This window comes from Carassius carassius, chromosome 3, assembly GCF_963082965.1.
Source record: "Carassius carassius chromosome 3, fCarCar2.1, whole genome shotgun sequence".
Classification (NCBI taxonomy): Eukaryota; Metazoa; Chordata; class Actinopteri; order Cypriniformes; family Cyprinidae; genus Carassius; species Carassius carassius.
This window is the reverse complement of record NC_081757.1, coordinates 2,560,214-2,576,093: the sequence shown is the minus strand read 5'-3', so window position 1 is coordinate 2,576,093 and position 15,880 is coordinate 2,560,214. Positions and strand designations below refer to the sequence as shown.

At 37.8% G+C, this 15,880-nt stretch overlaps 1 protein-coding gene and 1 long non-coding RNA gene across 2 annotated transcripts in view; one reads left to right on the top strand and one right to left on the bottom strand.

Moving 5' to 3' along the window:
- Nucleotides 1-15,880, bottom strand: part of LOC132116214 (uncharacterized) — a 36,546-nt gene extending 20,666 nt beyond the window's left edge. The window contains exons 1-2 of the long non-coding RNA XR_009425607.1: nt 15,717-15,880; nt 15,084-15,158 (exon numbers count right to left, since the gene is read on the bottom strand). This is a non-coding gene — a long non-coding RNA (uncharacterized LOC132116214). The remainder of the gene's footprint in view (nt 1-15,083; nt 15,159-15,716) is intronic.
- Nucleotides 1,210-4,328, top strand: LOC132113602 (aerolysin-like protein). The gene is made up of 2 exons (XM_059521453.1): nt 1,210-1,341; nt 3,070-4,328. The coding sequence occupies exon 2, from the start codon at nt 3,083-3,085 to the stop codon at nt 4,028-4,030; it is 948 nt and encodes a 315-aa protein (XP_059377436.1). The 5' UTR covers nt 1,210-1,341; nt 3,070-3,082; the 3' UTR covers nt 4,031-4,328.

Genomic DNA, 15,880 nt, shown 5'->3' with positions numbered 1-15,880 from the left:
ACTAGAAATGAGTTTTGCAATAATGCAATAAACAACAGAAGATGTAACATAAAGCCCAAACATGATGTTTAACCATGTTTTTAAATAGTTTTTGTAACAAAACATTTATTAAAAAACAAAATTATAAAAAAAAAAAATCATTATTTAAACAAAATACTTTCAAATGTGGAGTGACACGCAGGGAATTCTAGGAATTTTAGTTTACAGTTTTTCACTAAATTTTACATTGATTTGTTCAATTAACAGCATTTTACTTGTAAGACTACATGAAATGTCTAACTTACTGTTAACCTATTAACATGTATTTTTCTGTAGTGTTTTTACAAAATTTAACAAATAAAATTACACTTATTTATTTATTTTCTTTACATTGCCTTAAAATTTCATTTTTTGAGGCGAAATGAAGCCCACGATCAAGAATAGTACACAATAATGACTAACAATGTAAGGAATGGTAGAAATGTGCATACAATTATGTAAATATTTAAAATTCTGCTATGTTAATGTTTTGTTCTGGTGTCTGATTTAATGATCTGAATCTTTGCTCTAACCCCCCTGGCCCTGGCCTGGTTCATTGTTTTGGTGATATATTTGTTATGATATGCTGTTCTTGTTCTTAAAATTTGTTTTTATTTTCCAGATCATTCTGAACCATTGTTTAACCTTTTTGACATGTTTAGATTGAGAGTAGAAAAGACTTCCAGTGCTTAAACTGTGTTTTGGTTTCAGCTGAGCATTTCTTAGCTTAACCAGAGAGTTTTATTTGAAGGTTTATCAGAAGTTTAATGTGTCATAAGAACTTGGCTTCATTCTTTAACAAGTCAACTATATTTTTCTATTATTTTATATGTCAGGCTTAAGTTTGGTTAATCATAAAGGGTTACGCATTAAAAATATATTATTAAATTCATTAAGAATGGTGGGAAGTTATGAACAGAAAGTCAGTCAGCACATTGTTTTTAACTCCCTAATGTGATGCAACACAACAAAAATCTATGCTGAAATCAATATTGCAAGGCAATCACTGTCATGATTTATATATATGGGCGTTTCCCCAGCCAAAAAAGAAAATAAAAAGCCAGATTTTGTTATAATGATACATTTGACACTTTATTCTAAATAAACATATAATGCATTTAAGGTATATATCTTATAAAATTTCATACGCAATAAGGGTGTTTTTTTTTGTCAGGTGACTCTGTCAGGAGGTGTGTGTGTTTCCAGGTTATTCCTGCCCTGTTTGAATTCCTATTTAAGCAGTTGTCCAGTCAAACATATCTCACATTTCTGGCTTTCATTTGACAAGCTGATCTTGAGACGTTCATCAGGCTACAGTCATCTGTGAGTATTTTTCCAGAGATGGCCGCTCATGTACAACCCGAATTCCGGAAAAGTTGGGATGTTTTTTAAATTTTAATAAAATTAAAACTAAAAGACTTTCAAATCACATGAGCCAATATTTTATTCACAATAGAACATAGATAACGTAGCAAATGTTTAAACTGAGAAATTTTACACTTTTATCCACTTAATTAGCTCATTTAAAATTTAATGCCTGCTACAGGTCTCCAAAAAGTTGGCACGGGGGCAACAAATGGCTAAAAAAGCAAGCAGTTTTGAAAAGATTCAGCTGGAAGAACATCTAGTGATTAATTAAGTTAATTGATATCAGGTCTGTAACATGATTAGCTATAAAAGCTTTGTCTTAGAGAAGCAGAGTCTCTCAGAAGTAAAGATGGGCAGAGGCTCTCCAATCTGTGAAAGACTGCGTAAAAAAATTGTGGAAAACTTTAAAAACAATGTTCCTCAACATCAAATTGCAAAGGCTTTGCAAATCTCATCATCTACAGTGCATAACATCATCAAAAGATTCAGAGAAACTGGAGAAATCTCTGTGCATAAGGGACAAGGCCGGAGACCTTTATTGGATGCCCGTGGTCTTCGGGCTCTCAGACGACACTGCATCACTCATCGGCATGATTGTGTCAATGACATTTCTAAATGGGCCCAGGAATACTTTCAGAAACCACTGTCGGTAAACACAATCCGCCGTGCCATCAGCAGATGCCAACTTAAGCTCTATCATGCAAAAAGGAAGCCATATGTGAACATGGTCCAGAAGCGCCGTCGTGTCCTGTGGGCCAAGGCTCATTTAAAATGGACTATTTCAAAGTGGAATAGTGTTTTATGGTCAGACGAGTCCAAATTTGACATTCTTGTTGGAAATCACGGACGCCGTGTCCTCCGGGCTAAAGAGGAGGGAGACCTTCCAGCATGTTATCAGCGTTCAGTTCAAAAGCCAGCATCTCTGATGGTATGGGGGTGCATAAGTGCATACGGTATGGGCAGCTTGCATGTTTTGGAAGGCTCTGTGAATGCTGAAAGGTATATAAAGGTTTTAGAGCCACATACTGCAGCTATAACAACAGCATGGCTTCGTCGTAGAAGAGTCCGGGTGCTAACCTGGCCTGCCTGCAGTCCAGATCTTTCACCTATAGAGAACATTTGGCGCATCATTAAACGAAAAATACGTCAAAGACGACCACGAACTCTTCAGCAGCTGGAAATCTATAGAAGGCAAGAATGGGACAAAATTCCAACAGCAAAACTCCAGCAACTCATAGCCTCAATGCCCAGACGTCTTCAAACTGTTTTGAAAGGAAAAGGAGATGCTACACCATGGTAAACATGCCCCGTCCCAACTATTTTGAGACCTGTAGCAGAAATCAAAATTGAAATGAGCTCATTTTGTGCATAAAATTGTAAACTTTCTCAGTTTAAACATTTGCTATGTTATCTATGTTCTATTGTGAATAAAATATTGGCTCATGTGATTTGAAAGTCTTTTAGTTTTCATTTTATTAAAATTTAAAAAACGTCCCAACTTTTCCGGAATTCGGGTTGTAGCAAACGGCTTGATATTTTGCCGGAGGTTATTGCAGGATATATAATAGGGTATAAATGTCAGTAAATAGGGAGGAAAAGCAAACTACAAATTACTTTAAAAGAGTTAAAAATGTTCTTAAAAAATATGTTGTTTTGACTATTATTCTGTGATGTTATTTCCAGATCTACTTTAAAGATGTCCAAACCAACAACACTGGAAAAAGTTGGTGGCAAAGGAGGATCTCCATTTTCATTTACTGGGGAGAAGAATGGTGCCAATTTAAAGAAGATCGGGGTGTGGGTGGGAGAATCACAGGTTAAGGCTGTCAAAGTCTGGCTTTCAGATGACACAAATGAAACCTTTGGCAAGTCAGATGGGTCGTATCAAGAGTTCACTTTCAAGTCTGGTGAGTGTTTCACCTCACTGTCCCTCTGGGAGAACGGAGAAGGAACACGTCTCGGAGCCATCAAATTCAAGACCAACCAGGGAGGAGAATTTTTTGCCAAGATGACAAACATGGGTTTAAAAAAAGAGCACCCCATTGATATCGGCACTGGGTTTTGTCTGGGAGTTGCAGGGGCAGCTGGTGCAGATATTGACTGCATGGGATTCATGTTTCTCAATGCAGTTCAATCCACAGTTCTCACCAATGTGAACTATCCCACTCTCCAGCAGCTGATACCAAAGGTGTCAGCGGAAGAGATCAAATATGTCTCTTACACAAATGAAACCTCCGCTAACCAAGAGCAAACAGTTGAGACCTCAAAGAAAGTGATCCAAACAGCCTCATGGTCCATGAGTGAAAGCTTTACCAAAACATTTAGTGTGGAAGTGAAGACAGGGATTCCAGGAATTGTAGAAGTTTCTACAGGATACAGTGCCAGCGTTGGAGAAGAAAGCACGTACAGCTTTGAGTACACTGATGAGAGAACCGAAACTCTGACTACCACTGTAGATGTGCCAGCTAAAAAGAAAGTGGATGTTGACATCACCATCGGCAGAGCCACGTTTGACCTGCCTTACACCAGCACAGTGATCATCACGTGCAAGAACGGCAGTGTGCTACAGTACGAAACCAACGGCCAATACAAAGGCGTCACTTACACTGATATCAAAGTGAATACTAAAGAATCTGATCTGTAAGGTTAACACAGACTGTTCTTGGTTGCTTTATCTGATTTTACCAGCAATGTCTCTCAATGTCAAGGTTGATCTACCTTCAATTTGTTTTGACTTCCACTGGTCCATTTCAAATGACTCTTTGCTCAAAAATTTTAAACAGTAAAAATATATACACAGCATTGTCTTTTCCAAATAATCTTTAATGATTCTGTTACAGAATGTTCATCTAGCTTCATTAATTTTGTAATCATTGCTACTAACAAATTATGTGATTTTATTTCATCATGAACGAATTTCAGATGTTTGATCAAATAGTTAATAAAAGCATTGCATTTTAAATTGACCCTGTGTGTAAATGAACTTGTAGCTTTTTATTTTAATAGGGTTTTTTATTGAGTATAATTATTTAGTTAGAAGTTGTGCTGACCTTTCTTTTCTTTTCTTTTTTCTTTTTTTTAATCAAAACATTAAAAAAAAAAAAAGAAAGAAAAGAAAATCTGGTCCTTTTCAGGTCCAAAAAATTAGGAAAATAAAATCTTTGATGAACAATAAGACACAACATATTACAACCCGAATCCCGGAAAAGTTGGGACGTTTTTTAAATAAAAAAAAAATGAAAACTAAAAGACTTTCAAATCACATGAGCCAATATTTTATTCACAATAGAACATAGATAACATTGCAAATGTTTAAACTGAGAAAGTTTACAATTTTATGCACAAAATGAGCTCATTTATTTCTGCTACAGGTCTCAAAATAGTTGGGACGGGGCATGTTTACCATGGTGTAGCATCTCCTTTTCTTTTCAAAACAGTTTGAAGACGTCTGGGCATTGAGGCTATGAGTTGCTGGAGTTTTGCTGTTGGAATTTGGTCCCATTCTTGCCTTATATAGATTTCCAGCTGCTGAAGAGTTCGTGGTCGTCTTTGACGTATTTTTCGTTTAATGATGCGCCAAATGTTCTCTATAGGTGAAAGATCTGGACTGCAGGCAGGCCAGGTTAGCACCCGGACTCTTCTACGACGAAGCCATGCTGTTGTTATAGCTGCAGTATGTGGTTTTGCATTGTCCTGCTGAAATAAACAAGGCCTTCCCTGAAATAGACGTTGTTTGGAGGGAAGCATATGTTGCTCTAAAACCTTTATATACCTTTCAGCATTCACAGAGCCTTCCAAAACATGCAAGCTGCCCATACCGTATGCACTTATGCAGCCCCATACCATCAGAGATGCTGGCTTTTGAACTGAACGCTGATAACATGCTGGAAGGTCTCCCTCCTCTTTAGCCCGGAGGACACGGCGTCCGTGATTTCCAACAAGAATGTCAAATTTGGACTCGTCTGACCATAAAACACTATTACACTTTGAAATAGTCCATTTTAAATGAGCCTTGGCCCACAGGATACGAAGGCGCTTCTGGACCATGTTCACATATGGCTTCCTTTTTGCATGATAGAGCTTTAGTTGGCATCTGCTGATGGCATGGCGGATTGTGTTTACCGACAGTGGTTTCTGAAAGTATTCCTGGGCCCATTTAGTAATGTCATTGACACAATCATGCCGATGAGTGATGCAGTGTCGTCTGAGAGCCCGAAGACCACGGGCATCCAATAAAGGTCTCCGGCCTTGTCCCTTATGCACAGAGATTTCTCCAGTTTCTCTGAATTTTTTGATGATGTTATGCACTGTAGATGATGAGATTTGCAAAGCCTTTGCAATTTGACGTTGAGGAACATTGTTTTTAAAGTTTTCCACAATTGTTTTATGCAGTCTTTCACAGATTGGAGAGCCTCTGCCCATCTTTACTTCTGAGAGACTCTGCTTCTCTAAGACAAAGCTTTTATAGCTAATCATGTTACAGACCTGGTTAATCACTAGATGTTCTCCCAGCTGAATCTTTTCAAAACTGCTTGCTTTTTTAGCCATTTGTTGCCCCCGTGCCAACTTTTTTGAGACCTGTAGCAGGCATTAAATTTTAAATGAGCTAATTAAGTGGAAAAAAGTGGAAAATTTCTCAGTTTAAACATTTGCTACGTTATCTATGTTCTATTGTGAATAAAATATTGGCTCATGTGATTTGAAATTCCTTTAGTTTTCATTTTATTAAAATTTAAAAAACGTCCTAACTTTTCCGGAATTCGGGTTGTACACAGTGTCATGATTTATTTAACAAATATAAAACCAAAATGGAAAATCCATGTGTGACTAAGTTAGGACAGTCAGGCACTGCTAATCGTATACCTTTGATTACCTCATCGTGAGCAAGTGCGAGCACCCCTATAAAAGCAGAAGTTTTGGTGATTTGCTGGTCTGTTCTTCAGGTGTGTGTTAACACAGTGAAAAGGAGGAGACAGGAGACAGATGTCAGCAGCTGGAGCTACATCTGGAGTAAAGATGATTCAGAGATTGATGTCAGTCAGTCACAGGAATACAGAATCAGTTCTGTTAATGAATCTCACACGGGTCGTTACAGCTGTACTGGAAGAGAAACAGGAGGATCACGATCCTCACACACCAGTGATACAGTTACACTCACCGTATCAGGTGAGAGACTTTATATCTGTTTATCACGCTGACTGCAGGAGCAATAATAAACAGAACATGATTCACAAACAGGTCCAAGAGACATTACATTCAGAAACAACTTAACTCGATTTTACATCCATGAAAGAATTACTGCTCACTTAGATCAAACTTTAACAAAACAAGTCCTATTTAGGTCTAACATGTTTTGATGTTCAAGAAATTGTCTGATTATTAACATGATATGGGGGTCGATCTAATCGTGTTTAATATTCTGTTGGGATTTAAAGGGTTTCGGTTTGTCTGAGTTTTGTGGGTTATCACTGTGCTAAAAAGTAGAGCCTACGATGAGTACACAGCAAATTTTAAAGAGTGGATATAACTCCCTCAGAGTTCAAATTAACACTTGCCCATAGTACAGTCGTGGCCAAAAGTTTTGAGAATTACATAAATATTAGTTTTCAAAAAGTTTGCTGCTAAACTGCTTTTAGATCTTTGTTTCAGTTGTTTCTGTGATGTACTGAAATATAATTACAAGCACTTCATACGTTTCAAAGGCTTTTATCGACAATTACATAACATTTATGCAAGGAGTCATCCTGACTGATAGCAACCCATTCTTTCATAATCACTTCTTGGAGTTTGTCAGAATTAGTGGGTTTTTGTTTGTCCACCCGCCTCTTCAGGATTGACCACAAGTTCTCAATGGGATGAAGATCTGGGGAGTTTCCAGGCCATGGACCCAAAATTTCAACATTCTGGTCCCCGAGCCACTTAGTTATCACTTTTGCCTTATGGCACGGTGCTCCATCGTGCTGGAAAATACATTGTTCTTCACCAAACTGTTGTTGGATTGTTGGAAGAAGTTGCTGTTGGAGGGTGTTTTTGTACCATTCTTTATTCATGACTGTGTTTTTGGGCAGAATTGTGAGTGAGCCCACTCCCTTGGATGAGAAGCAACCCCACACATGAATTGTGTCAGGATGCTTTACTGTTGGCATGACACAGGACTGATGGTAGCACTCACCTTTTCTTCTCCGGACAAGCCTTTTTCCAGATGCCCCAAACAATCGGAAAGGGGCTTCATCGGAGAATATGACTTTGCCCCAGTCCTCAGCAGTCCATTCACTATACTTTCTGCAGAAGATCAATCTGTCCCTGATGTTTTTTTTGGAGAGAAGTGGCTTCTTTGCTGCCCTTCTTGACACCAGGCCATCTTCCAGAAGTCTTGTCCTCACTGTGCGTGCAGATGCGCTCACACCTGCCTGCTGCCATTCCTGAGCAAGCTCTGCACTGGTGGCACTCCGATCCCGCAGCTGAATCCTCTTTAGGAGACCATCCTGGCGCTTGCTGGACTTTCTTGGACACCCTGAAGCCTTCTTTACAAGAATTGAACCTCTTTCCTTGATGTTCTTGATGATCCTATAAATTGTTGATTTAGGTGCAATCTTAGTAGCCACAATATCCTTGCCTGTGAAGCCATTTTTATGCAACGCAATGATGGCTGCACGCGTTTCTTTGCAGGTCACCATGGTTAACAATGGAAGAACAATGATTTCAAGCATCCACCCTCCTTTTAACATGTCAAGTCTGCCATTCTAACCCAATCAGCCTGACATAATGATCTCCAGCCTTGTGCTCGTCAACATTCTCACCTGAGTTAACAAGACAATTACTGAAATGATCTCAGCAGGTCCTTTAATGACAGCAATGAAATGCAGTGGAAAGGTTTTTTTGGGATTAAGTTAATTTTCATGGCAAAGAAGGACTATGCAATTCATCTGATTACCCTTCATAACATTCTGGAGTATATGCAAATTGCTATTATAAAACTTAAGCAGCAACTTTTCCAATTTCCAATATTTATGTAATTCTCAAAACTTTTGGCCACGGCTGTATATATGGGAATCACTGGTAAAGTGTTAAATGAACACTTTTGAAAGAGTTAACATTATTAACACTCTGACAGTGTTGTCACCTTTTGTCACCTTTATTTATATAGCGCTTTAAACAAAATACATTGCGTCAAAGCAACTGAACAACATTCATTAGGAAAACAGTGTCAATAATGCAAAAATGATAGTTAAAGGCAGTTCATCATTGGATTCAGTTATGTCATCTCTGTTCAGTTAAATAGTGTCTGTGCATTTATTTGCAATCAAGTCAACGATATCGCTGTAGATGAAGTGTCCCCAACTAAGCAAGCCAGAGGCGACAGCGGCAAGGAACCGAAACTCCATCGGTGACAGAATGGAGAAAAAAAACCTTGGGAGAAACCAGGCTCAGTTGGGGGGCCAGTTCTCCTCAGACCAGACGAAACCAGTAGTTCAATTCCAGGCTGCAGCAAAGTCAGATTGTGCAGAAGAATCATCTGTTTCCTGTGGTCTTGTCCTGGTGCTCCTCTGAGACAAGGTCTTTACAGGGGATCTGTATCTGGGGCTCTAGTTGTCCTGGTCTCCGCTGTCTTTCAGGGATGTAGAGGTCCTTTCTAGGTGCTGATCCACCATCTGGTCTGGATACGTACTGGATCCGGGTGACTGCAGTGACCCTTTGATCTGGACACAGACTGGATCTGGTGGCCACGGTGACCTCGGAACAAGAGAGAAACAGACAAATATTAGCGTAGATGCCATTCTTCTAATGATGTAGCAAGTACATAGGTTGTTATGGGAAGTGTTTCCGGTTCCGGTTTACCTAATTAATGCAGCCTAAAAATCCTTTAACGGATTTGGATAATAAAAGCATATTAGTATGTTATGTGTATGCCAGGTTAAAGAGATGGGTCTTTAATCTAGATTTAAACTGCAAGAGTGTGTCTGCCTCCGGAACAAAGTTAGGTAGGTTATTCCAGAGTTTAGGCGCCAAATAGGAAAAGGATCTGCCGCCTGCAGTTGATTTTGATATTCTAGGTATTATCAAATTGCCTGAGTTTTGAGAACGTAGCGGACGTAGAGGATTATAATGTAAAAGGAGCTCATTCAAATACTGAGGTGCTAAACCATTCAGGGCTTTATAAGTAATAAGCAATATTTTAAAATCTATGCGATGCTTGATAGGGAGCCAGTGCAGTGTTGACAGGACCGGGCTAATATGGTCATACTTCCTGGTTCTAGTAAGAACTCTTGCTGCTGCATTTTGGACTAGCTGTAGTTTGTTTACTAAGTGTGCAGAACAACTACCCAATAAAGCATTACAATAATCTAACCTTGAGGTCATAAATGCATGGATTAACATTTCTGCATTTGACATTGAGAGCATAGGCCGTAATTTAAATATATTTTTGAGATGGAAAAATGCAGTTTTACAAATGCTAGAAACGTGGCTTTCTAAGGAAAGATTGCGATCAAGTAGCACACCTAGGTTCCTAACTGATGACTAAGAATTGACAGAGCAACCATCAAGTCTTAGACAGTGTTCTAGGTTATTACAAGCAGAGTTTTTAGGTCCTATAATTAACACCTCTGTTTTTTCAGAATTTAGCAGTAAGAAATTACTCGTCATCCAGTTTTTTATATCGACTATGCAATCCATTAGTTTTCAAATTGGTGTGTTTCACCAGGCTGCGAAGAAATATAGAGCTGAGTATCATCAGCATAACAGTGAAAGCTAACACCATGTTTCCTGATGATATCTCCCAAGGGTAACATATAAAGCGTGAAGAGTAGCGGCCCTAGTACTGAGCCTTGAGGTACTCCATACTGCACTTGTGATCAATAGGATACATCTTCATTCACTGCTACGAACTGATGGCGGTCATATAAGTACGATTTAAACCATGCTAATGCACTTCCACTGATGCCAACAAAGTATTCAAGTCTATGCAAAAGAATGTTGTGGTCAATTGTGTCAAACGCAGCACTAAGATCCAATAAAACTAATAGAGAGATACACCCATGATCAGATGATAAGAGCAGATCATTTGTAACTCTAAGTAGAGCAGTCTCAGTACTATGATACGGTCTAAATCCTGACTGGAAATCCTCACATATACCATTTTTCTCTAAGAAGGAATATAATTGTGTGGATACCACCTTTTCTAGTATCTTGGACAGAAAAGGGAGATTCGAGATTGGTCTATAATTAACTAGTTCTTTGGGGTCAAGTTGTGGTTTTTTGATAAGAGGCTTAATAACAGCCAGTTTAAAGGTTTTGGGGACATGTCCTAATGACAATGAGGAATTAATAATAGTCAGAAGAGGATCTATGACTTCTGGAAGCACCTCTTTCAGGAGCTTAGATGGTATAGGGTCTAACATACATGTTGTTGGTTTAGATGATTTAACAAGTTTATACAATTCTTCCTCTCCTATAGTAGAGAATGAGTGGAACTGTTCCTCAGGGGGTCTATAGTGCACTGTCTGATGTGATACTGTAGCTGACGGCTGAATGGTTGCAATTTTATCTCTAATAGTATTGATTTTAGAAGTAAAGTAGTTCATAAAGTCATTACTGCTGTGGTGTTGGGAAATGTCAACACTTGTTGAGGCTTTATTTTTCGTTAATTTAGCCACTGTATTGAATAAATACCTGGGGTTATGTTTGTTTTCTTCTAAAAGAGAAGAAAAGTAATCGGATCTAGCAGTTTTTAATGCTTTTCTGTAGGATATGTTACTTTCCCGCCAAGCAATTAGAAATACCTCTAGTTTTGTTTTCCTCCAGCTGCGCTCCATTTTTCGGGCTGCCCTCTTTAGGGTGCGAGTATGCTCATTATACCATGGTGTCAAACTGTTTTCCTTAACCTTCCTTAAGCCTAAAGGAGCAACTTTATTTAAGGTGCTAGAAAAGAGAGAGTCCATAGTTTCTGTTACATCATCAAGTTGTTCTGAGGTTTTGGATATGCTAAGGAATTTGGATACATCAGGAAGATAACTTAAAAAGCAGTCTTTTGTGTTAGAAGTGATGTTTCTTCCATACTTGTAACAAGAAGTAGAATTTACAATTTTGGCTATATGAAGTTTGCAAAGAACTAAATAATGATCTGAGATATCATCACTTGGCTGAATAATTTCAACACCATCAACATCAATTCTATGTGACAGTATTAAATCTAGAGTATGATTTCGACAATGAGTAGGTCCTGAAACGTGTTGTCTAACCCCAATAGAGTTCAGAATGTCTATAAATGCTGATCCCAATGCATCTTTTTCATTATCAACATGGATATTAAAATCACCAACTATTAAAACTTTATCTGCAGCCAGAACTAACTCGGATGTAAAATCACCAAACTCTTTAATAAAGTCTGTATGGTGCCCTGGTGGCCTGTATACAGTAGCCAGTACAAACATAACAGGGGATTTATCATTAACATTTGTTTCTTTGGATAATGTTATATGAAACACCATTACTTCAAACGAGTTATACTTGAAGCCTGCCCGCTGAGAAATCCTGAAAACGTTGTTATAAATTGAAGCAACACCTCCACCTTTGCCTTTTAGACGTGGCTCATGTTTATAACAGTAATCTTGGGGGGTGGACTCATTTAAAATAATGTAATCATCAGGTTTTAGCCAGGTTTCTGTCAAACAGAGTACATCTATATTATGATCAGTGATCATATTATTTACAAAAAGTGTTTTCGTAGAAAGGGATCTGATATTCAATAAGCCAAGCTTTATCATTTGTTTATCCATATTGCTTCTGTTTTTTATTTGTTGAACCTCAATTAAATTGTTAATCTTAACTTGGTTTGGACGTTTTTTGTATTTTCTAGTTCGGGGAACAGACACAGTCTCTATAGTGTGATATCTAGGTGAAAGAGTCTCTATGTGCTGAGAATTAACTGACCTCTGTGACGGGAGGCAGCTAGCAGACGGTCGGTTTAGCCAGTCTGTCTGCTTCCTGACCTGGGCCCCAGTTAGTCAAGTATAAACACTAAGACTATTTGCCATATTTCTAGAGAGAAGAGTGGCGCCACCCCAGGAGGGATGAAGACCATCTCTTTTAAACAGGTCAGGTCTGCCCCAAAAGCTCGTCCAATTGTCTATGAAACCTATGTTATTCTGTGGGCACCACTTAGACATCCAGCCATTGAGTGATGACAATCTGTTATGCATCTCATCACCACAGTAAGCAGGGAGGGGACCAGAGCATATTACAGTGTCTGACATCGTGCTTGCAAGTTCACACACCTCTTTAATGTTATTTTTAGTGACCTCCGACTGGCGAAGTCGAACATCATTAGCGCCGGCATGAATAACAATCTTACTGTATTTACGTTTAGCATTAGCCAGCAATTTTAAATTTGCCAAGATGTCACGTGCTCTGGCTCCTGGTAAACATTTGACTATGGTGGCTGGTGTCTCTATATTCACGTTCCGTACAATAGAATCACCAATAACTAAAACACTTTCATCAGGTTTCTCAGTGGGTGCATCACTGAGTGGGGAGAACCTGTTTAATGTTTTGATCGGAACAGAAGAGCGGTGTTTTGACCCACGACTACGCTGCCTCATCGTCACCCAGTTGCCCTGCTGCTGGGGCTCTGTTTCCGGAACCGAACAATGTACAGGAATCCCTGAGCTAGACGCATCCAAAGCCGTATCTAGAGCCCTAACATTTTTACTGTCCTCAATTAAAGTTTGGATGCGTGTGTCTAATTCTGAAATCTTCTCTGTCAGCCTAACTATTTCCCTGCATTTATCACATGTGAATCCCTCATCAGCGACAGAGATAGATAAACTGTACATGTGGCAAGAGGTGCAAGAAACAATGATAGGAGAAGCCATTACTCACCGTGCTTGATGAAAATTCTTACTGCGGTTGTTTGATGAACTTGTGAAAAACTGGAGCGAGGGAGAGGAGAAAAGAAAACAGCGATAGGTTCGAATGAAAACACTAATGACAAGCTAACGAGTGCTAACGCTTTGCAGGTGTACTGCACTCACGGATATAAAATAAAAGTGAACGATCAAAGTTAATCTGATAAGATTGATCGATAATATCAGAAATATGGTGTGAATTAAGTTATATTTTACCACTTTAAAAAACAGAGAGTGATAGTAAGATAAAGATTCTAGAGAAAAAAATAAAATAAAAACAGCTACACGGAGCTACAATTTGCTACAGAAGGCCAACAGGAAGTAGAGAAAACACTGTCCAACAGCGACACCCGCAGGCAGCCTTAAGGGTTTACATTTGAGTTTACATTTGTTGTTAACCAACAAACTCTTAAGGTGTAAAATATTAACAACAGAATGGATGAAGAGAACACCAAAGTTGGTGTTCAAAGTTAACACTCATGGATTAACTGGTCAACACTGCCCCAGTGTTCAGGTGAAATATTAAAAAAATAAACCCACAAAACAATAAAATGTTTACATTTCAATGTTTCAATTCAAAACAATTCAAAACAAAAAAACAAAAACAAATCAAAATTTCAATGTAAAGAACATGGTCTTACAACAATTAAACATTCTAATGTCAAAACAAAGACACAGAAAACATTCTTATTTGGTCTATAAGTACTCTTAATGTCATTAGATTTATATTGCTGACATTTATCAGGTTGAACAACAGCATTCCATTCATTACACATTAATGCAGAATACATGTTAATGCTCACTAATCAAAGTCTGTGATGGTGTTTGGACCTCCTTTTTCTCTTCTCTAAACTTATTTTTTTCAGCACGACAAGATGCGTTTCTCAGCCGTTTTCAGCCAAGCAAGATCCACTCCTATTTGCAGCATCACACACCTTCCCCTGTACAATTGAAAAACAACAACAATAATAATAATAATAAATAAAAACACACACAAAAAATAATAAATATTTTCAAATCCATTTATCAAAACTATTATCAGGTGAAATGTCAAATACAAGTATGAATTGCAATACAACAATAGTTCACCCAAAACTGAAGATTTTGTCATGTGTTTATCCTCATGTGGTTCTAAATCTGTATGACCTTCTGTCTTCTGAGGAACACCAAACATTATTTTTTGAAAAATCTACAGAAGAAATACATGAGACCACTCCTTATCCAGACAGAGTTTTATTAAAAATGTCCTGGCTCTTCCAAGCTTTACAATTGCAGTGGGTGGGTGTTTCTGTTGAACAGTCCAAAAGAAGTGAAATAAAGTGCATCCTTCCGTAATAAAATGTCTTTCTAGCTTGCACTGTGTTGCACAAAGTGTTGTACGCGGAAGCCCCTCTGGGCGGATGATGTAGGATGTCAGCGAAGTGCATGCATGGTAAAAAGTCACACACGAAGGTCAGCACAAGCTAAAGGAAAGTGTTTATAATGTTTTAAATATGGATATTTTTTCTTTCAAAAACGCATTGATTCGCTACAGGAGGCCTTTATTCACACCGCGTAGCCATGTGAGGCACAGTTTATTACTATATATACACCTAGGTTGCCTTAAGGGTGAATAAATCACAGGCTAATTTTAATTTTTGGATGAACGAACCCTTTAACTTGAATTTTTTTAACTTTTGAATTTTTATATATATATACTGTATATAAAAAGCTTACAGTTTAATTTTTTTAAGAAAGAGATCAGACTCTTTATTATTATCATTGTAGAAAAAATATGCAATTGTGACTTACTCATGTATTGGTGGCTTCACACTCTTCAAGCACATCATCTCCATTTGATTTTTCTGTTAAATCAGCATGAACAATCTGTAACAATATAAAAAAATAGTTTCCTTAAAATTGTAATATCAAACCCATACAACTTTTGCTAAATACAAAACATAATGTAATGCTTAATGAAGTGTCTAAAGTAGTTAACCTGCAAATCATGTGCCATACTCCAAGACTTGTGGGGACACAAAATCACTTTTAATGATGAAGAATGTAACTTACTCAGTATAGAGAGTTTGAGCTTACTGAAAAGTGTTATTTTCAAATTAATTCAAGGACAACTGCACTCAAATCCAACATGAAATCCACAACATAAAAACTCAATTCATGCTTAAAGAAATCACAAAAATTGGACATGAGACACACAAGAACAATTTACTTATATTGCCATTTATATTTGTGCTGTTATTATGACGTGTTACATACTGTATTATAAATGAAGAAACGTTAAAAACACTTCTGGCATTTCCCTTCAATTTCAGATTTCATCTGTGAAAATGTTTCGGATCGTTTTGGCATGCACAGCATATAACTATCGTCATAAAGTGATATTATTTTATAAAATACGTATTGTAAAATAAATAAAACACTTACTTTTGGTGTTTTCCTTGTTAAGACCAATTTTCCCATCTGCTCCAGAGCATCGTGAGTGAAAGAAAATATCTCTGAGAAAAAGTTTAGGAGTGCACAGCAGATGGATATCACTATAAATAATATGATGTTAGAAAACAAATTTTAAATTAGGTAACGTAACGTTT